General features: G+C 47.7%; 1 protein-coding gene across 1 annotated transcript in view; it reads right to left on the reverse strand.

Annotated features, from left to right (window-relative positions):
- Positions 1-22,300, reverse strand: part of ATP6V0D1 (ATPase H+ transporting V0 subunit d1) — a 29,983-nt gene that overhangs the window by 3,641 nt on the left and 4,042 nt on the right. The window contains exons 2-5 of the mRNA XM_053399439.1: positions 9,204-9,375; positions 3,401-3,579; positions 2,975-3,054; positions 485-562 (exon numbers count right to left, since the gene is read on the reverse strand). Of these exons, the coding sequence (XP_053255414.1) occupies positions 485-562; positions 2,975-3,054; positions 3,401-3,579; positions 9,204-9,375 (509 nt within the window). The remainder of the gene's footprint in view (positions 1-484; positions 563-2,974; positions 3,055-3,400; positions 3,580-9,203; positions 9,376-22,300) is intronic.

The raw sequence follows: 22,300 nt of genomic DNA on the forward strand, positions 1-22,300 counted from the left end.
AGCCCAGCACCAGCACTGCCCCCCCCCAAAGCGGGCGACAGAGGTCAGCAAGACCTCCAGGGCTCCCAGCAAGGCTGCATCCCCTCCTACCAACTTTTTGTCTGCAGGAAACAAGGGACTAAGAGTGGGATCTGACCAGCTTCTTTAAAAGTTTCTAATGTATCCTTAAATGGGGGGGGCAGCCATATATATTAAGTAAAGAAGCAAGGGATGGTGAAAGGAGGAAGAGTTCAACTCAAATATATCCCTGCTGTGGCCAAATTAAGACCCCTGATAGCTTCCAGAAAAGGCTTCAGTTGCAACTTTGGCAGACCCCTCCCAAAAGGGACAGAACAGCCTTTTGAAAGCACTGAAGCGGGAATTCTTGGCTGGGCTGTGGCAGAAGGTAGAGAGACAGGCAATGCTCATTCCAGGGGCGGCAGGAGTTTATCTGCTGGCTGGCCCCACACAAAAGCAGGCAAGGGGGCTGCCAGCTGGCTCCTACCTCCAAGATGGGGCACATGGCATCAGCTGTTGTGCCGCCCAGGATTTTGCAGAACTTGTAGAAGGACTCAAGGTAAGCCTGGGGGGGACCAAAGCGACACAAGAAGAGTCAGTGAGCCTGTCAGAGCCCAAGAAGAACACAGTCACATCAACAAGGAGGAACAAGGGCTGCTCTGCACACAGGAGGTACCAAATGGTGAAGGTGCAACCAAGGAGAGGGGCAGCTCCTTGGCCTCTGCCCTACCCCTGCTGTTTCATCAGTGTTTTTGAAGGAGAAATGCTGTAGGGACAGAAATCCAGAGCATCTTCCACCCAACCGAAGAGTCCATCCAGTGCAGAGACAAAATGGAGAAGCCTCAGCAGCAGCTGCCTAACGTAAGTTACCCCAGTGCCTCCCTTACTTGCTCCCTTTACTGGACAAGTAGGAGGCTACTGGACCAAAACAGCCGCCACATCTGTGTTGGACTTGACAACACTGCGTGGCACAGGGAGAAACTGAGGAATTAAGTGCCACTCCTTTGCACAAATCCATTTGATGCAGCAAGCAGGAAATGGCCCATCTGAGGCTCCCTTCTATCGTTGGAGGAGGAGGAGTTGTTTATGGGTATGGAACAGACGCAGTGCTTCACCAATGGAAGAGAGTCCTCTACCTCCTGCGCCACAGTCACACAGCAGCAAGTGACTCAACACATTTCAAGGAAATCCACCTCTTTGCTGTTGCCACCTGTTAGTTCTAGGCCTGCCATTTAGAGCAAGAGAGGTGAACAAGAGGACCACGTTCACCCTCTGGCTACCTTTTGGAGTCTGCATGTGCGAGGGTGGGCATGGCCACCCAACACCACCCTCTTCAGAAGAGACTCAGAATCTGTCTCCTGTGAGGTGTGCTTGGTTGCATCACTGTACATCTTCCATGGACCAGTCCAGTTGGTAGAGCACAAGACTCAACCTCAGGATTATGGACAAAACATTCCTGCACTGCAGAGGGTTGAACTAGATGACCCTTGTGGTCCCTTCCAACTCTGCAATTCCATGGTTCTATGATTTATTTATATGAAGTGCCTTGTGTTGCCCAGGAGGTCCTTCTTTGAGGGTGGAGGATAAAGAAGGAGATGTTCCACCATTTTTAGAGGTATTATTTCCAACAGCTGTTTAACTGAAGCTTTGCATTATATGCTGTTTTAATTTGTTGTGTATTTAGCATGGTGAAGGACAGAGTAGAAATATGAATAAAAGTCAGTCACGTCCTTCTAAAACTGAGGTGCCCTGAATTGGACACAGGATTCCAGGGGGGCCTGACCAGCACCCAAATTCCACTCCGTGTCTCTTGGTGTAGAGACAGGGACCCTTTGTGGGTGAGTGACAGGTGCCCAGACATTGCTAGAATCCAGCTCCCAACACCCCTGGCTGCGCTGGCAATGTGAACCTCAGACAGCCTCTTGGCGGGATTCACTACCCATCCTTGTGTCAATGCATGACAGCCAGGACTCTCTGCTGTGTGTAAGGTCCCAAGCAGGAGCCCAGCAGTCAACACAGCCTCTTTGCTTGCTTGGATAGCAGCTCTCTGCAAACATCCTTTTCCTCACCTGCCCTTTAACACTCTGGGTGTCTCATGTAATCCTTGGCTCTCCCCCTGCAGACATGGATCTACCTGTAGCTAGTTAGGACCAGTGGGATCTAGGAGGGCAGCTGCAATCCAGGCACGCTCTGTTGCCAGGCATGTGAGATGGAGCGATAGTCACGCAACCACAGCAGCATCACTGCCCCCCCCCAAACATTTACACACCAAGAACAAACCTTCTGACTGCGGAGCAGACTGATCCACCTCAAACCAGCCGGTGCCAGCCGGAAGAGCTGTGGCAGGCAGGCTGCTCACAGCCCAGCAGGGACACGCCCTGAGGTTAGGTGCCAACCATTCCCCTCCACCCCACCTGGCTCCAGCCAACCGTGTTAGTGATTGTGTCAGGGATGTGACAGTGCTGTACTAAAATCCTACAGGAAGGATAATCACTAATTCAGAAACAGCTTGGCATGCACCAAAGCTCAGTGACTCATTAACTTGGGGGGCTTGGAGACCCCCACCAAGTCCTGCTAGGCAGAAGGAAGCACTGAGAGGGAGGGGCCTTGGGTGGGACAAACAGACCTTTCTGTCAGCAAGGGCAGCTGCAAGTGGCTCTTGGCTCAGCAGCAACAGCCAATCGGCCTGGCATTTATTTATTAATTACCATGCTCATAATTTGCCCTTCATCTGAAAATCTCATGGCAAAAACACATAGAATTAAAACCAAAGTCGTCATCCCCTGAATATAATTATCAATAACCTTAGATATAATAGAATTAAAACCAAACAGCAATATTCAATTGCATGCATGGAAAGCATCTGAAGCAAGAAAACTCCAAAAATGCATTTAATGGCCTCAGACAATCAGCATCAATTTACAAGGTTCTTATTTGAGGAAAGTAGCAACTGACTTCACTCTCTTTGAGTGCTTACCTTATAAAGTGTGTTCCGGATAATTTCAATGTTCATTTCATCAAGGTCCTGCTCAGATATGCAGTCTTGGAAAAAGGCAGCTGTAAGGAAGGGAGAAGGGTGAGCCCAGCTGAAGGGCCAGGGAAGGAGAGCTACCTCCCACCCAGACTCCCTGGCCAGCAGAGTTTCAAGTTCTGTGTGGTCAAGGCAAATCAGGAGATCCTCCTCCTCTTCCACTGGCCCTCAAAGGTAAGGAGTCAGTGATTTTCACATTGAGCTTTCAAGTCAGTCAGTCAAAGAGCCCAGAAGGATTTCCTGTAGTTACCAAACTGTAGACAATGGCTCATATTGTGTGTTAAAACACCACTACAGGAACCCTTCATGTCAAGAACCCCCAATAATTTTGGGTCTCCCTTTAAGCCCCTGAAACTGCAAACTCTTCCTCACCTAGGGGTGTGTCGACCAAAATGGCGTTGTACAGTTCGGCGGGGGTTTGGGCAATGTTCACCGCCTCCATCTGCTCAAAACTCCCCAGGGGGTGGCATTTGGGCACCAGCTCAGCAATGGAGCGTTGATGCAGTGTCCCAGTGATCAGGAGGATTACGTTGTCAATCATGTAGCTGTACCTGAAAGGAAGTAAAAAAGACAAATGCTATGACCAGCCAAGTGGGGAATATGAACTCTTTGCCTTCACTGAAGTAGACTTCACTGAGGCTTCATGGCTAGAGGTGGGGTGGGAGGCAAAACGGCAGACTGAATACACGGGTATTGCAAAAGGGGGCTGCCTGCACCTGTTTAATTCCTTTTCATCTGCAAATTCAAGAGCAGTTTACAAGCGATTTCACATACACTATTGGTCCAATAATGAAATCAGGTATTGCAAATCCTATTATCAGAGTTGGAAAGGAACCTCAGAGGCCATCTACTTCATCAGAACCCTTCACTGGTGGCCATCCAGGCTCTGCCAAAAAGCCTCTAAGGAAACGGAGCCTGTGCCCTTCTGTCCCAGGCAGCCTCTCCCCCCCCCCACTGCCAAAACAGCTGTTTAGCCAAAATTCTCTTTCATGCCACTGTTCCGTTTGGCCCCAGCTGCTGCAGCAACAGACGTCAAACCTACTCCATCATCCATATGGCATCTCTCTAAAATATTTGAAGGTGGCTGTTGTGCCACGTCTTCTCTGGACTAAACATACACGAATCTGCCAGCCTTTCTTCCTCATAGGACTTCCTACTAGTTCCTCTCCATCTTTGTCACCCTTCACGAGTTTGTTGTTCTCCTTCTAAAAAGGCAGCACCCAAGAGTGAAAGTGGTCCAGGTTGGGGGGGGGGTGTATGGCTGAAGGAGAATGGAGGCGAGTGGTTCTAGGACTCCTAGGCTTTGTTGCTATCTATCTATCTATCTATCTATCTATCTATCTATCTATCTATCTAAAATGATTTTCAGTTTTATACATTTCAATAATTTTACAGTCATTTTAACATTTCAAAACTTGACTTCCTTCTCCCTCTTTCTGTGGTTCCTTAAATTTATTTTTAATATTTTCTGCATATCCAAATTAACTTTATTTGTTCATTTATTCATCTACTTTAAATATATACAGTGGTACCTCTAGTTACAAACTTAATTCATTCCAGAGGTCCATTCTTAACCTGAAACTGTTCTTAACTAGAGGCGTGCTTTCGCTAATGGGGCCTCTTGTTGCCGCCGTGCCAACAGCACATGATTTCTGTTCTCATCCTGGGGCAAAGTTCTCAACTCGGGATAACTCTTCCAGGTTAGCGGAGTTTATAACCTGAGGCGCTTGTAACTCAAGGTACCACTGTACTCTTGTAAAACTGCAGGTTATTACAATAATCCTGCCAATGTTCTTATCTGTTTACAGGTTTTTTTTTGTAGTAAATAGCCTTTGTCACTTTCTTCCTGCTGTGTTGCTCTGCTAGCTCATGCTTGGTTTGTGTTGTACTAAAACCCCGAGATCCTTCTGGCAAACGCAAATCAGACAAAGAGGCCGCAATTCATTAGGACACAAGCCTGAAGCCCTTCAAGTAGATTTAAGTGGCCCTTGGGTCTGGCACTAATAAAGCTCAGCGAGGCCTGCCTACAGCACACAGAGCAGAACACGCGCAAACAGGAACATCAAAGTGTTTCTCAAAGCAGGGCCACTGCAGCCACATAGCCTATCACCTTACAAATGCCTCCAGCACAAATGGAGCAGGCCTGCTGCTGAACGATGGCGTGGAGTCAGCTGACCAAAGCATAACGATCAAAGGCAGCAAGGAAAGCAAACTGAGGCAGCTGCTCCTTCCCCTTGGATCACTGAGAACAAGGGATGATAAGAGGGAAGCTGGGAAATCGTCCCAGCCCACAAGTCAAAACACCCTGGCCAGATTCAGGAAGTGGTTTCCATCCTGCAGGTACACTTAATTCCTTCTCCTTCCTTGCAACATGCCTCAAACAACCCTTTCAGCAAAACTGCCAGGAGCTTGGGAGTGCTGGGAGGTGGCCGGCAGCCAGTTTGCATTGAGAAGAACCAATAGTTGCAGGGAGGTGTTCCCTTTTGCACAGTGTTGTGCAACATGGCCAGCTCCCCAGGTGGCAGGAGCCAGCAGTGCTTCCACTGGTAAGAGAGCATGGCAAGGCTCAGCCACAGCCAACACAGAAAGCCCCATAGAGAGGCTCTGACTAGCTTTGCACCATGAGCAAAACATGGAGCAGCTTGCAGGTTACTCTTGGAGGCAGAAGCTCTTTGATTGCCAACCCAGCCGCAGGATGTGCATCTTTTCCCACAAGATATGGTGTGTTTGCCACCAACATGGACAGCTTTGAAACTGGGTGAGCCTCATCCTCTGTGAATGGTTACTAGCCAAGGTGGCTATACTCTATTGCAAGGCGAGAAAGTGTTGCTGATGTGCTCGCATCCTACTTGCAGGCTTTCCCTTGGGACTTCTGGCCACTGTGAGAGCAGGAGGCTGAATTAGATAGCCACCCTTTGGCCTGATCCAGCTTCAGCGCTCTTGTTCATAGATATGGTCCTTCCCTATGCAAAATGAATTCCTTGCATGGAAATTCAGTAAAATGAACCCCCCTTGCAAGCTGAAGTGGTGCAGTCCAAACGCAGTCCCTGATCCCCTATTTAAGAGAGACGGAGGAGCAGAAGGGCAGAATCTTCCCTCCATCTATTAGGCTCCATGAGAATCTTTCCCCCTTGCTTTTTATTTCTAAGCAGTGAAATCCTCATGGTTGGAAATGCCTGCTGCAGCAAAGAGGGGCAGGCAGAGCACCGTGTGCCCAAAAGGGGTGCTGCTGCTACAATGCTTTAAAAAGCCTCCACTCCTATACCTAGTACTGCTGCCTGCAGAAAACTGCCCTGCCACTGCCAAAGGGGAGGAGGAGGTGGCAGTATCCCACAGCAGCCTTTGTTGCAGGCACAGAGATGCCACACCGCTGGCTTAGATGTCGCCTGGTACAGCGGTGCAGGAGATGCTCTGCTGCTGAATGCTGTAAACTTGGACCATTTTATAGGGTGTGTTGACTTTTTCAACTTGCAAATTCTAAAAGTGAGTGGTGCTAAAAAGTTGTAACATGACTTGGGAGTTCAAAATATATTTTGGCTAAATTAATATAATTTAGTTTGGTTTGGGAAGCAGAATGTGTATACAATTGAACAGAAATAATCAAAAAATGATTGCCAAGTACTTGCAGTTATATTACATATTAATGTTATCATTAATATTTGTTAATATTTAGCATTACCTGAAGGTAAAATTAAAATACTTTGGTTTTCCAAAAGCAGTTAATGTGCTACTTTATCAAAAGTAGACTTACCAGGCTAAATGTTGTCCAATCAGAAAAATAGCAGATTGGAATTCCTCAAGCTGCAAAGCATGTTTTTCACTGAAGAAATTTGAAGAAATTAAGTTTGACCGCCTGAAATGACATGCCCTGCTGGGCCAAAGAGCCCCACCCAGAGGACAGACCAAGGTCTTTGGCAGAGGCACACAGGCCTCTCTCTAGTCAAGATCAACAGAGACGGGGGGGGGGGGGGACTACTTCAGCATGGGAGGCTTGCATGTTCTCCATCTCCTCAGGAAGCCATAAAAAAACTTTTATCTGAGTGACATTTGTTTTACTAGGTCTTTCAAGGCAAAGCCACCATAAAAAAGGATTCCAAACAAGGCACCATCTCCTAGGAGCAAGCTCTTATAATCCCCGCTGGTAATTAAAAAACTGGATGGATCAAGACTGCACCAGAAGCACTCAAGAGTCAGAGCACTCAGCCAAATCCTGCAGCGGAAGCCAACAAGCAGACGGTGTTCTGAAGCCAGAGTGCACAATCACTCACACCAAGAGGCCCAGGAAAGGATCTCCGCTTCTTTGCCACGCCCAAGGCAGGAGCGAGAGCATCAGGACCAGACTTCTAGACAGAACAGGCAATGTTTGCAAGCTTCCACAGAGATGAGCTCCAGTTTTCTTCAGAGATGCTGAGACCAGGCTCAGGTTTAAGGATTTTTTTTGGTCTAGCCTTAAGAGCAGACACTGGATCTTCTCACATTTCCAGCCTTGAACTATCCACCTGTAAAACTTTTTCAAGCAGTGACTCCCAAATGTTTCCCCACCATGGACCACTTGAAGATTGCTGTGGGTCTTGGCAAACTATGCAATGATTCTTCTGCCTGCCTGATTTTCAATTGTATTTTTATTGCTTCTTATATTGTACTTTGCTATATTCTACTTTTAATTCCATAAACCTCCAATGGCAAGTGAACCTCACTGGTAGGCCACAGACCACAGTTCGCAAATACCTCAGAACAAGAATTTCCCCAAATCAAGATCCAAGGAGGAGCAGAAGAAAAGCAAGTTCCCTCAAACTCTCTATCCCTTTCCCTGCCTAAGTTGTATATTTCACCCAGCCATCTTCTTCTTTCTCTCTGCCTACCCTGAAGAGCCTTTGGCCAATTCAGCAAGCTCTTTCTGGGCATTTGCCCAGGCACACTGGACTCCTTAGAAAACAAAGCCACCAGGGCCACTTGCCAGCTGGCTCTTTTGATCCTGCTACATGTGGCTCTTGGTGTGCTTCAATACCCTTTTCAATTTTTCAGCAGCAAAGCTGCCTCCACAAAGCCAGCTAGGTGATGAAAAAGCTTCTTTCTCCTCCATCTATGGAGGATGCACTATAAGTCCTTTTCCCTCCCTCCACAGGCATCTGTCATTGGTCAAAACATCTCTTTTGGATCATGGCTCATTAAGAAACCCAACAAGGTGTGAGATTAATCACAAATGCTAACCAGGCTCATAGAACGGCAAGTAGAAAGCAATGATCCTGTCAATCCCTCAGAAGGAAGACCAGCTGTGAAAGACCCTCTTCCACCTTGAAGTAGCTTCCCTACAAAATCTATAGTGAAGCTAAAGGGTTGCTGCATTATTATTATTATTATTATTATTATTATTATTATTAACCCGACCTTCACCATGAAGTCCAAGGGCAGTTACAACAATACAAAAATATGGTATTAAATTCAGTTAAAATAATTCACTATCAGAATAATATGGTGGATGCTAAGAAACATGTCAGGTGTCAAAGGCCAGGGTAAGGAGGTGCTTCTTGAGCATATGAGGAAAGGTAAGCAATGAAGGTGCCACACACCTGGGGGGGGGGCGGATTTCACAGCTTAAGGACTGAAACAGAGAAGGTCCCCATTGAGGTCACCACTCCTTGAACTTCCAAGGGCACCAGAACTATCTGGAGAACTATCAGAAGGCATCATAGCAACCAAGAGTTTCAATTAGCCATAATTGCACCTCGGATTAACTTCATTGGCTACGAGGGAAAAAGACAGCCCTTCAGGTATTAGGGGCCTTAGTTGCTTAGGGCTTTAAATACTCTCATGGGCACTCTGAATTGGACCAGGAATAAACTAGCAACCAATGCAGCTGTTTTAAATGGGGGGTGATGTGAACTGCAAATAGAACTCCAATCATTAATCTGATTGCTGTGTTTTGGACCTGTTGAGCCATCTTCAAAGGCAGCCCCAGTTAGAGTACACAGCAATAATCTAGCCTCAGTTCCCAGAGCATGGACTACACTGTCCAGGATCACTGCTCATAAAACATTTTTTAAGCCAAGCTGGTCGGGTCAGATTGCTTGGCAGGAAAGACCACAGAAGTCACACAGATGTAGGGACAAACACTACAGCTTCTCAAGGGAACCAACACTTTGCCCCATTGCACGTGCCCGCTGCTGGCTCTTACGTGATGAAGTCCAGGAAGCTGGCCAAAGGTTCATAGGCGTGATTTCTCATGTGGCGGAACTCCACCACCATCTTCTCCTTCAGCTTGTCATCAATGACAGACACAGTGAGGGGAGAGGCTTCGTTTGCAAGGAAATTCCCATAGTCTGTGCTCTGGAGATGAAGCTTCAAATCTGGGGGGAGAAATGAAGGCAAGTGTCATGACTGACTGAAGCACTACAGAGAACAGACCAAGCAAGGCCAATGGTGAGGGAAGAGGTTTTTCTAGAAAGGTGCCGCAGCAACACCTGCTGGGTAGAATGAGGTGGTTCTACTTGTTTAATCTGCTGAGCCTGCCAAGCACAGACCCAGGAACGTGAAAAGGTACAAGGCCATATTTTGCAATAGAAATAAAACGAAGGATACCTCATGCCCCATTGTTACCATATAGCAAGCCTTGTATTTTATGCCGTGGCCAGTGCTGTGGCTTTGCCAAAGACATGTGATAACAGCAACAAGCTTGGAAGTCTCTGTAAGGAACAGCGGGCTGGGGCTGGGGCTGGGAGTGGCAGTCGAGGCTGTAAACTTGCCAAGCAGCATTTTGGGCCTAGGAGAGGCAATAGAGAAGAAACAGGCTTCTCTGATCCCTTCTTCACTGGGCCAGCTGACCCATTCATTCCATTCTGCCACCAGGAAGCCTGACTGGCCTCCCAGTGCTATTCCACCGCACCCAACTCCTGGGAAAGAACTGTGCAAATAGTCAAGCACCATGATGCAAGCCTTTCAAAGAAGCCAGTCAAAGCAACCAGCACATTCAACTTCAGCTAGTTAGTACATCGTGAAATAAATTATTATTTTAAGTACCTGAGGAGGCAGAAAGTAATCAATTTGTCCATTTCCTAGAAGACAATGACTATTTACCAACCAGTGGTGATGAGACCATAAGTGGACCAGATGAGAGCTCATATGGTGAGTCATCAGTACAAAACACCAGAACTACCTTTGCCAAACAACTTTTCAAATAGAGGTCAACCAAGCAGTCATTTTAAGGTATACGGATCAGTTTTATTAGGGATTTTTATTGTTTCATTCTCTCTTTTACTCCACTGCTTAGAAACGCTAGTGATTAAGTGATATATAAATTCTAGTGACATAGAGAGGGAGAAAAACCTTTTTCTATCCATTTTCTCCATGCCATGCATCATTTTATAAACTTCTGGCATGTCACTTTTTACTTGCATTTTCTCTAAACTAAAAAGTCCTAACGGCTGTGACCTTTCCTCATATCAAAGTTGCTCCATCCCCATGATCATTCTGGTTGCCCTTTTCTGAATCTTTTCCAATTCCACAACTTCTTTTTGAGGTGAGGTGACCAGAACAGTGCACAGTATTCAAAGTGCAGCCACACTATAAATTTGTATAATGGTGATATAAAAGCAGTTTTAATTTTTATTCCTTTCCTAATGATCCTTGGCATGGAATTTGCCATTTTCACAGCTGCCACACCCTGGGCTATCCACTGTGATCCCAAGCTCTTGTTCCTGGTCAGTCACAATCAGTTCATTCCTCCAATGGAAGAACTGTTCATTTATTCCTGCTCTCTGCTTCCTGCTTCTTAGCTGGTTTCTGATTCGCAAAAGAACCTCACTTCGTTACCACTAAGCTTTCTCATGAGTCTTGATTCATGAGACTTTGAAAGTCAATGCATACTCTTTTGACTGGGTCATCTTAATCTATATGCTTATTGGCACTCTCAAAATAATTCAAATGTGTTAATGAGGCAGGGCTCACCCTTGCAGAAGCCATGCTGGTTCTGCTTCAGCAAAGGCTTATTCTTCTATATGCTTGCTTATTTTATCTTTAATAACACTTTCCACCAGTCTTCCGGAAGAAACATTAAGCTAACTGGCCTGGTAATTTCCAGAATGCCACGTGGATCTCTCCAAAAATTGTTGTCATATTAGCCATTTTCCAGTCTTCAGATATGGAGTCTGATCTTAGTGACAAGTTACATGTTTTTGTTGGAAGATCAGCAATTTCAGTAAAGGTGCAGAGGGACTTAGTGGACCAGTCAGGAATGGAGCGACATGAGGCCCAGGTTGACATGCTGCTGTAGCGGGAAGAGGAAGGTGGCAAGAAATAGTTCAACCCTGTGTCAAATCCACATGCACAGACGTATTTTCTCTTTCACTCAAGACAGGTTTTGAGGAAAACAGCTGAAGCTTTCCCCCACCAGGGCATAGGCGAAGAGCAGGACCACTACCAGTCACAGATGTGGCCCACTGGCTTACAACTACCTGCCCTGGAAAGAAATCTCTTATCTGCCAAGGAAAGGCTTCATGGTTCAGGCTCTGATAATCAGGCTTCTTTAGGTAAGGGCTCTAGCTCCATGGTCCCAAAAGGTCTCAGGTTCAATCCCTGGCAGCATCTCCAGAATGGGCTAGGTAAGGCTTCCATCTGAAACCGTGGAAAGCCTTTGCTGCCAGTCAGTGTACACAACAACAAAGCGAGATGAACCAATGTTCTAATCTGGCACGAGACAGCACCCAGTGTTACATCCAGTTATTTCAGCCTTGCTTCCCAAGACCTGCCCTTCCAGCTTCACGCTATGCTCTTACATGACTAACCCCCATCCCAGCTGTTCTGACAAAGACTCCAGCATGCAGAGTGATCTGGCCTCAGTCATACCCTACCCAAGTCTGTACCTTTTGGGCTCTACATAATTCCTTTATGCATCCCTACAGGCTGTGAGCCTCACCAGCCATGAAACCCACAAGTTTAAACATGCTCTTTAAAGAGCCACTTGTGGCCCCAGCACAAAGGATTCTCCTTCCTTTCCTTTTTCTGAGAGTTCACTTAACAGACCTTCCCTCGGGCAGTAAAGGGGCACAGAAGGGGGGGGGGGGAGAAGGAGAGACTGAATGGAACCAGATGGAAAACACCCGCCCAAATTGCTCCGAGTTTCTTGGAATCTAAAGAACTTCAAGGCTCTCGATGCCTCCAGGGAAACAGCAAGTTGCATAATCACAGCTCAACTTTACAGCAAGAACCAAGTAAAGGGGGAAGGAGAGAGATTGCATCCAAGGTCAAAAGGAGCAGTGCCTCTCTCTGAGTGAGGCGCAAAATGGGGGCCAGTCACATGCAAGACCAACCAACTCAAAGGCTGGTTTGGAGCAACTACTGCCTCTCATAGCAGCAGCTGGACAGCAGCCTCCATCTTATACCTGTGATAAGTTACTTAAATACAAAAGGTCAGAGCACCCAAGGCACGGGTCAAGGCACCCTCTTTTGCCAGGTCTGATCTAGCAATACAGACAACAGATCTAGTGAGACGCCAAAGGGTTATTCCACTCTGCCCAAGTTATTTCAAAGCTCACTTGCAAGGCTGCAGGAAGGCAGAAAAATCTCACTGATGCAGCAGCATCTTTTCAGGCAATAAAGTTGCAGGCTTGGAAACCACCCTTTCTGTGGTAAAATCTCAAGGTTCCTCAAGTTCCTGTTTTTCATTAAATAAAAAAAAGCCAAACTAGCGTATTTGATCTTTGAAAATAAAGGGACCTAGAAACCGAGGCTAGTACACCCTCCCTATCTGCAGCAGATAACAGAGTGGCCACCCAGCCTCTCTGTCTGAAGACCTCTAAGCAAAGGAGAGCCCAAACTCTCTATAGGCACCATGGTCGGACAGCTCCTACTGCCAAGCCATTTCTCCTAATGTTCACCTGAAATGGACTCTTTTGCTTGTGCTCTCAGCACACTCAATCAAATCCTGCTCCTTTGGGCAGCAAAGGAAACTCCTTTACCCTCCTCTGCCTGGAAGCCCTTCAGGTATTGGAAGATGGCTATATCATGCTCCCCTCTAAGCTCCAGGCTAAATATGCCACATTCTTCCAACCTTTCCTCATCTCCAGATCAGCATCCAGCATCCTGCCCAGTGACCAACCTAGTAGCTCTGGCCTAGAGGGCTCTCACTCTATTTTGAGCACAAGCCTCTCCCTCTGCAGCTGCTAAGGAAGACCCAAACACAACACAGCTTCCTCAAAGGCACAAATCCCCCAAGCACTTTGCTTTGGCTACTGAGATGGGGATACAACCTCAGTGCCCTCAGTGGCTCCAATTCTGAACAGGGCACATCAGGGACTTGATGCAGCTGAAGGACAGGCCCCCTTTCAGGCCACAGTCAGTCCAGCAGATCCTCCTGCAGGACACTATCAGGGGGCAGGGAGAGAGAACACCCAGGCCAGATCCAGCCCAAAAGCAATTTTTATCTGGCTACCAATGGTCTACCAAATTTTACAAAGATGTGGTGAAAAGTTTGCCCACATTTCTACTTATAAAGAAGTTAAATTGCTTTATAGTTGCATGAGATGGTAGTCATGTGCAAAGGTGACATCGGTTTGGATTCTGCATGCCAAATGCCCTGGGAATTCCATGTTCCATAAAGCCACTTCCGGCCTGCCCAGGAGGTGGGGTTGCGGGCTTCACGCCCACCCCACATGAGCGGGGGCTGGTCGCAGCCCCCGCGAGAGCAGGGGAATCCTGGTCGGGTCTGCCCCCCCCCCAGCCAGCCAATCAGCTGGCTGGCTGGGGGGGGCATGGCCTGCCCTATTTAGGGCCGGCACGGAGGGGGCTCACCCTCTTTTCGCCGGCTCGCCCCCACGAGCTCCCCACTTCTGCTCAGCAGAAGCCACTCACCCCTCAAGAGTTTCTCTTATGGCTTCAGGATCCTCGTTTCATTACCCCCTAACTCAGGGAAATCCCCCCCCCCCAAATCAAAGAATCATTTTGGGAAACACCAGAAATTAATGAAATTTCTGGCCAGGAGGGTGGCCGGCCCCTTCAGGGAGCCACCTATAGCGGGTTTACTCATTTCACCTTTAGGCATTGTCCCCCCATAGACTCCAGGAGAGTATCCTATGATCCACAACCTACCCTACCCTAGAGGTGGCTCAGTCAATGATGCAATACCACAGAAGCCTTGTTCTGTGAAATATGCCTCCTTTGATCAGGCTATAAAGCGTATGCGCAGGTTCAGCAGGGGCGCGCTCTTGGCTAAGTGCGACATTGAGTCGACTTTCCGTCTCCTGCCAATTCACGCTGAGGAATTTCTATGGCTAGGTTTTCAGATTTGAGGGGGCTCATCCCATAGACAAATCTATGCCGATAGGGTGCTCAGTAGCTTGTGCAGCCTTTGAGTCATTTAGTGCAATTTCGGACTGGTTCTTCGCTTTAGAACTGGTTTGGAAGGGGTGACCCATTACCTCGATAACTCTTCCCCCTGCATCATTAGTAATAGCCCTGATTGCGCTTCTCCTTTAGAGGCTTTCACCTCCCTGGCTGAGGAGCTTGGGGTACCTTTGGTGGCAGACAAAACAGAGGGTCCAGTTTTGATCATAACCTATTTTGGATATTGAATTGGACACAATCGCACAGACATCCCGCCTACCTAGGGAGAGGCTAGCAGTACTTAAAAATTAATTCTGCAACTTCTTCCCCTCATGAAGGTCACCCTTGGCCAGGGTAAATTCACGCTTCGGTCACCTCAACTTTGCATGCCGGGTAGTGTCCCCTGGCCGCCCTTTTTATGGGCGATTGGCTAAGCTGTCAGCGGGACTGCGCGCCCCGCAACACTGAGTGCGCCTCTCTAAAGTGGTCAAGTCGGACCTGAAGGTTGGGTTAAAGTTCATGGAAAAGTACAGTGGCATTTGCGGGCTGAAGAGTTCAGGAATCACCAGGGTTAACAATGACATCACAGATGCCCAGGCGCAGCAAATTGCCACAGCCATTCCGGGAGCACCTTTGGAGCCTTGGGAACCTGGTGTCCTGAAGGGAGTATTAGCTTCAGGAGCCCCGTCCACGCTTAGATCTTACAAATAAATAAATAAATAAATAAATAATAAATAAATAATAAATCAATGAATAAATGCTAGGCTTGACACACCTCGAGGCAAATTAGAAAATCCTAGGCTTGACACACCTCCTACCAAGGCTGAAGCTCTGCAATACTTGGTACATTGGAGGGTGCTGGGTCATGCAGCAAAGACTCTTAAACATCCAGTAGGCGGCAATCTCCCTTTTTCTGTAAGGTTGTTTAATCCATAGACCCTGGTGTGGACTTCTTAGTGTGAGGGGCACTGTAGGGCTGCTGTTCAGGGAAGTTTTTTAATGTGTGATATTTTAGGGTATTTTTGGTTTCTATGGAAGCCGCCCAGAGTGGCTGGGGGAAACACAGCCAGATGGGCGGGGTACAAATAATAAATTATTATTATTATTATTGTATTATTGTAGGGCTGGCGCAGGCTGCAGCCTCCTAAAAGTGATGGTAGAAGGCCCTTATGACATTCTATGCCAATTCCAAAATAAATAAATAAAATTAAAATAATAAAAAATAAAAATAAAATAAAATGAGAAGTATCTGTTGGTCCGAGGACAAGGCCCAGTTATTTTCAGCTGCATACTCCATTGCCTTTGGCACTATGCGCATTGGCGAAGTGGTTTGTAAGGGGCAACCAGAATCCGCTGCCCGGGGTTAGTTTGAGAGACCTGACCTTGTTCAGATCCAATTTAGTCCTGCATGTCCAATGTTCCAAAACCGAACAGCAGTAAAGGACACTAAACATTTCATGTACGTGAGAGCAACCATCTCAGGTCCATTCCTTATACATTTGGTTGGCTCCCGCCTTGCGCAGCATCAGTCCACGCGCGTTATGCGAAGGGAGATTGCTGCCTGCGGTTTATCCTCAGCTGAATTCGCGGCTATCTCCTTTAGGATTGGGGCCGCCACCACAGCACTGCATTTGGGACTCGCAGCTGAAAGGATAAAGGACTTGGGGGCAGTGGAAGTCTGATGCATTTAAGGGATATATACGTAAGACCTTGTGACTGTTCACAGTATACCTGACCTGGCTTTGTTACCTTCTTTTGCTTTCAGGTGACGTTGTGCATATTTGGAGTATAAGCCCTGCACCATCCACTGGGATAGAAACCAAGCTGTTAACGGGGACCTAGGGTGCAGGAGCTATGAGGGCGCACATCTGGATAATCGGGCACAGCATTGTGCATTGGGCCAGGGCCTGCGCCATCAATTCCGGTCTCGGGCCACACCTTAACTACATCAATATATCTTGGAGCTATCGGAGGGGAATGCGCTGGGCCGAAATGTTGCCCGCGATTAGGGCTAGAGTGGCAGCGGAGGGCCCCCCAGATGCTTTAGTTATCCACTTTGGCGAAAAGGATTTAGCTTAGAGAAAGGTAGTCGACTTGATGTGGCATATCTCTAGTGACTTTGAGGAACTTAAGGCCTCTTATCCAAACATCACCATTCTTGGGGCCTTGTTGATGGAAAGCCGGGTTTGGAGAGAGAGCAGGTGCCCGATAGCCACAAATAGGGCTAGGAAAGCCTTGGATCGGGCGGTGGTGCGTAGAGTGGCAGCCCTGGGTGGGTGGGTCATTGACCACCCGGGCAACTGTGAGGCCCTCTACCGGCTTGATGGCGTGCATCTTTCGGATGCGGGAAATGATATTTGGCTTGATGGCGTGCATCTTTCAGATGCGGGAAATGACATGAGGCTGACTGATATAGCAAAGGGGGTAGGGGATTGGTTTCAGGCATGAGAGTATTGGCGGCGAGCAATTGCTCGTGTGGCGGTAGGCATTGGTAAGAAGGGGTTAAGAGGATGTGGGGGGGGGAGGAACGCCATCACCTCCCCCCAGCGACCGAAGGGTGGTCCGTTAAAGGACTCCGGGGGGCGTGGCCCTGTCCGAAGCCTATGGAGGTGAGGGCCAAAGGCACATCCCAGAGCGGTGACCCGGGGGAGCTCCTAGTCGACGTGCCTTGGCAGGAGACTCCCCCGATATAAGGTTAACCCTTCCCCGTGTCTCCAGCAAATGGGCTGGAGCCGGATAGTCGTTAGGACCAATGCCTAAGCCAATGCCTCTCATTCCTGAAATTCAATAAAGTTGTGGCCTAATTCGCCCAATTAACCTTAAATTATGGTGTCTTGTGTCTTTATTTATCCTGGTGGGGGGCGGGAACTCGCCACGCAAAGCCACTTCCGGCCTGCCCAGGAGGTGGGGTTGCGGGCTTCACGCCCACCCCACATGAGCGGGGGCTGGTCGCAGCCCCCGCGAGAGCAGGGGAATCCTGGTCGGGTCTGCCCCCCCAGCCAGCCAATCAGCTGGCTGGCTGGGGGGGGCATGGCCTGCCCTATTTAGGGCCGGCACGGAGGGGGCTCACCCTCTTTTCGCCGGCTCGCCCCCACGTTTTCCCACCCTCCCTCCCTTTAACTAGGCTTAGGTAGGTCTTTGACTTTGCTATGGACTTCGGTCTGTCGCCGCAAGGGGCATGGTAGGAATTTTTCCCAATTGGCGATTTCTGGCCTTTTGGTTTTTCGCCTACCTCGTAGCAACTCGTCACAACTTCTCGGCATTGGCGGTAGGCATTGGTAAGAAGGGGTTAAGAGGATGTGTGTGTGGGGAGGAACGCCATCACCTCCCCCCAGCGACCGAAGGGTGGTCCGTTAAAGGACTCCGGGGGGCGTGGCCCTGTCCGAAGCCTATGGAGGTGAGGGCCAAAGGCACGCCCTAGAGCGGTGACCCGGGGGAGCTCCTAGTCGACGTGCCTTGGCAGGAGACTCCCCCGATATGGGTTAACCCTTCCCCGTGTCTCCAGCAAATGGGCTGGAGCCAGATAGTCGTTAGGACCAATGCCTAAGCCAATGCCTCTCATTCCTGAAATTCAATAAAGTTGTGGCCTAATTCGCCCAATTAACCTTAAATTATGGTGTCTCGTGTCTTTATTTATCCTGGTGGGGGGCGGGAACTCACCACGCAATGACAAAGCCCACATCGCTATACCTCACTGGTTTTATTACAGAATCAGACTGTCAGCAAGCATGACAACCCTTCCCCCAAGGAGCACAGAGTGGCTGGCCATCCCTCTTTAAGAAGATCCTCCCCCTTTGGCTGCCTGTCTTCATGGCTTCTATTCATCTGCAATGCTAATCTGACTTTTTTCAAAGGTTAATGGATTTCGGGCTGTTCCAAGGACAGAAAGGCCCAGCAATGATGGGCCAAGCCTGAGGGCAGACAAGGATGCAATCTTCAAGCTTGCTCTCTAGAAGAGGCGCCTTTAAGGGACACAGCAAAGTCTCCAAATATGGGCAGCAGCTGCAGTCTGACCAAACAAATGAGAAACATGGGGACAAATGAGAAACCAACATGGGGTTGTTGGTTAGACCTGATTTGTTGGTGTGCACAACTGACAGCTGATCATCTACATACTCTGCTTTTAGTCTTACGCTTTTCATAGGAATAGCTCAGTTTTCCCATCCATTTCAGTGGTCAAAGTATAACTAAATTATTTTATGTTGTGTTTTCTGGCCCCTCCCTTCAGTCATTCCTCAATCTCCTTCTGGGCCATCGAGGCAGGTATTTCTGTACCTGTCTGCATGCACTTTTTAACAAGAAATCGCTGGAAGTGCACAAGAGCTGGGCAGTTGAGCATCCGTTTCTATCTGACTGTGAAATAAGAAAACTGAGGTTCCATAAAATAAATGCATGTATGTAAGTGCATTAAACACATTCCCAAACACAGGAAACATAAACCAAACACTAATGTTCGAAAAGCCACACTGTCACTTTCGGAAGTGGCCCTTTAAATGTGTCCTGCCCTATACCTAGCTGTCAAACAAGCCAGCCACTAAGGGTGCTACAGCGGATACCTTGAAGTGATAGTATCTGCTTTTTTGGTTCACATGCTTTTCTGAGCCTTGAAAAGCACTTAGAGCTGAAGGAGGAAGTTGTAAGACTCATGCTCCTTCCCACTTCCTCCTTCAGCTCTATGTGCTTTTCAAGGCTCAGAACTGCACAGCACGTGAACAAAAAGCAGAAGGAACAAGATGGTAAGAGCAAAAGGGAAAGGGAGATTCATGGCAGGAAAACAGAGGGTCTGTGGGGGGGGGGGAGTGAGATGCCACAGAAATCAAGGGAGATAATGGAGGAAGAGTTGTGTGGTGCATGAGTGAGTGAGGAGAGAGAATTGAGGGGAGAGTGTTAGAGGGCAGACAGAAGGTGCCTGCACACAGGCATGTACACACTTTGGAAAAGATGATCTTTTGAAACTGCATAATTTTCCCACAGGTTTCCACTATCAAATCACAAACATTTCTCTCCATTGACTGAATGAATCTGGTGCTTTCTATTACTGCTGTGGTGCAAAACCATGACTGATGTACAGATCCTGATAGATCCTCAATGTTTACAAGGTATCCACTCAAAATCTTAATCAAATCATAGGTCACCCTCTGCATCCAGATGTATTCTGCATCTCGAGGGTATTGTTGTCATTCTCTTTAAAAATCATGAGGATCCACAAGGATTCAGGCACTGAAAAACTGAACACTTCTTTTTCCCCGTTTAAGCACAAAGACACAGCAAATAAGCACACTGAGTTAAGAGAGGAAGCTGTTAGTAACAAAACCAAGTGACTGGTGTTTTAACTGAAACTCCAAGCAGACCAGAAGCAGTAAGGATAATTATGAAGCAGGAGAGGGCAAATTTAGTGGAACCAGGGGAAACCTTATGGTGAACGTGAAACACAGAGCAAAGATCAAATCTACCTCACAAACACACACACTCATACGAACAGTCAAAGAGCATAGCACAATCCTGAGGAATCCATAGACTTACTGGGGAGTGCTCTGGGTCAAGCAAATGAGCAAAGGCATGCATTTCCTTTGGGGAGCACAAGAGGGCAGCATAATCCACTGTCATATGTTCCCCACCTCTGGAGAAACTTTACTTTGATGGGGGTGGGTCAAGGGGAAAAAGCTACAAATTCAAGAGGATCCATTTTAATTCTACTGGATCTGACTTTTACTCAGATTACATGGAAAAGCAAAGTTGTGTGTTCTTTGCCGGTAGAGGTGGGAGGGGGAAGGGAGAGAGCCAACCAGATGTGGCTGTTAGTGCTCACTGCATACTCTCAGCATTCAAAATGGGCCCCCAAAGATTGACGACTCCTTCACTTCTGCCTTGGCTCAGCCCCAAAACCACTGTTCAGTGTTGGTGTGGTGCAGAGGCTAGCGCTGGATTACATCTAGGAGATCCAGGTTCCAATCAATCATGAGGCTCACTGGGTGGCCTTCGGCTGTCTTGCAGCTTAATCCAATTCACAGGGGAGGAGGCTAGGCAGTTTGCAGGGGCATTTTGTCCTTTGGAGGAAGAACAGCTCAGAAATGTAGTAAACAGCAGCTGTGGACCATACAGTCCTTCAGACTGATCCCACAGTCCATCTCCATCCCACTGAATAACTACAGAGCCCCCACATATTAGGGGTCAAATGTTTTCCAGGCAGACCTGAGCCCACGAACCTACGGTAAATAAACAGCATGGAACCACCATGTTCAAAGGCATTATAGCCCCCAAAGGTCAGGTGCTGGGGCCAAACAGGAGGGGAGAGTTGCTGCTTACAAGCTTCTAGGAGTCATGCAGCAAGTGGGAACATGATGCTGCACTATATAGAAGAAGGCGCATGGCTGTCCCAACAAATGCCAAGGAACATCCAGGTCAAAACAGCATAGCAGGCCATGGGAAAGGGCAAGAGCATACAATAAGCAAATTCTCAAACACTCTCATACAGCTTCCTGGAAAACAATGAAGATTCTGCAAACCAGCAGACATGCTTAACAGCACACAAGTTTTCATATATTTGGTTCTGGCAAACTGGAACCATATACTCAAAGGCAGGCAGATTCAAATGGAAAGTTTCTGACAAAGAAATGGCTCTTATGGCGGCCAACAGGGCCATAAATGCAGGGAACCCCCCCCCCCAAATAACATAGGCATGGCCAAACTTGGCCCTCCAGCTGTTTTGGGACTACAACTCCCATCATCCCTAGCTAACAGGACCAGTGGTCAGGGATGATGGGAACTGTAGTCCAAAAACAGCTGGAGGGCCAAGTTTGGCCATGCCTGCTATAACACACTGCAAAGTCAGACAGGAAAGAAAAGCCAGGCAGAGGTCTGGGGCACCACCTCATGGTGGTAGTGAGGAATTACAAGAGGCTGATCCCAGCAAGCAGGGAAATTAAGAACACAAGCAAAGATGTGCAGAACTACTGGAAGAGAAGAAACCTCTGGAATGGTTTTTAACCTCTAGTCTCAACTACCCTTCCCCTGACTGCCAGAACTGTCATTCAGTGTCATGTATTTATTACATTTATAGACTGCCCTTCAAGCAAGGCACTGCAAAACAAAACAAAGAATCAACATAAGAGTAATTAAAATGGCTAAAACGAATACATAAACATCTCCTCAAATGCTTGTGTGAAGTGATGTGTCTTCGGTAAACACCAAAGGAAACACCCCCTAACTTACAAAGGGTGGAAGTTCCATAGTTGGGTGGGCCATGAAAGAGGAAGCCCTGTCATTGTGCAACAAGCCATGCCAATGGGCTAAACAGGGCTCCTTCCCCTGCCAATTACAGTCATACCTCAGGCTGAAGTAGCTTCGGTATAAGTATTTTCGGGTTGCGTGCTGCGGCAACCTGGAAGTAACAGAGTGCATTACTTCCAGGTTTCACCGCTTGCACATGCGCAGACGGTCAAAATGACGTCACACGCATGTGCAGAAGCGGCAAATTGGGACCTGTGCACGCGCAGGCGCAGGTTGTGTTAGCTTCTGGATGCGTGCGAGGCTCCAGAACGGATCCCGTTCACATCCAGAGGTACCACTGTATAAAGCCATGGCTAGAAAAAAAGACAGGAAATTGGATCTTCCTCCTTCAAGCAACCCCTTTTAGGGATTTGTAGGATCATTCCATTCAAGCATCTTGAATTGGCCTGGTAGCAAATAGGCAGAATTGCTATTAGAAGAGCCTTGCTTAACATTTCGAGCTGAAGCTTTGAGACACATCATCTAGACAAGCAGCTCCCTGATCCCCCAACTTGAATCTCCCGACTTTTTGTTCTGTTTCCATGGATGTTTATATAAGTGAATGTTTATATATACAGGGAGCTGTATATAACTGTATAGCTGTATATATCCATTTTATAACTGGTTTTATAACCAAATTCTTGCTGTTTTGTCATTGGCTTTTATCAGTTTGTAAACCGCCTCAGT

Source organism: Podarcis raffonei, chromosome 8, assembly GCF_027172205.1.
Source record: "Podarcis raffonei isolate rPodRaf1 chromosome 8, rPodRaf1.pri, whole genome shotgun sequence".
In the NCBI taxonomy this organism is placed as follows: Eukaryota; Metazoa; Chordata; class Lepidosauria; order Squamata; family Lacertidae; genus Podarcis; species Podarcis raffonei.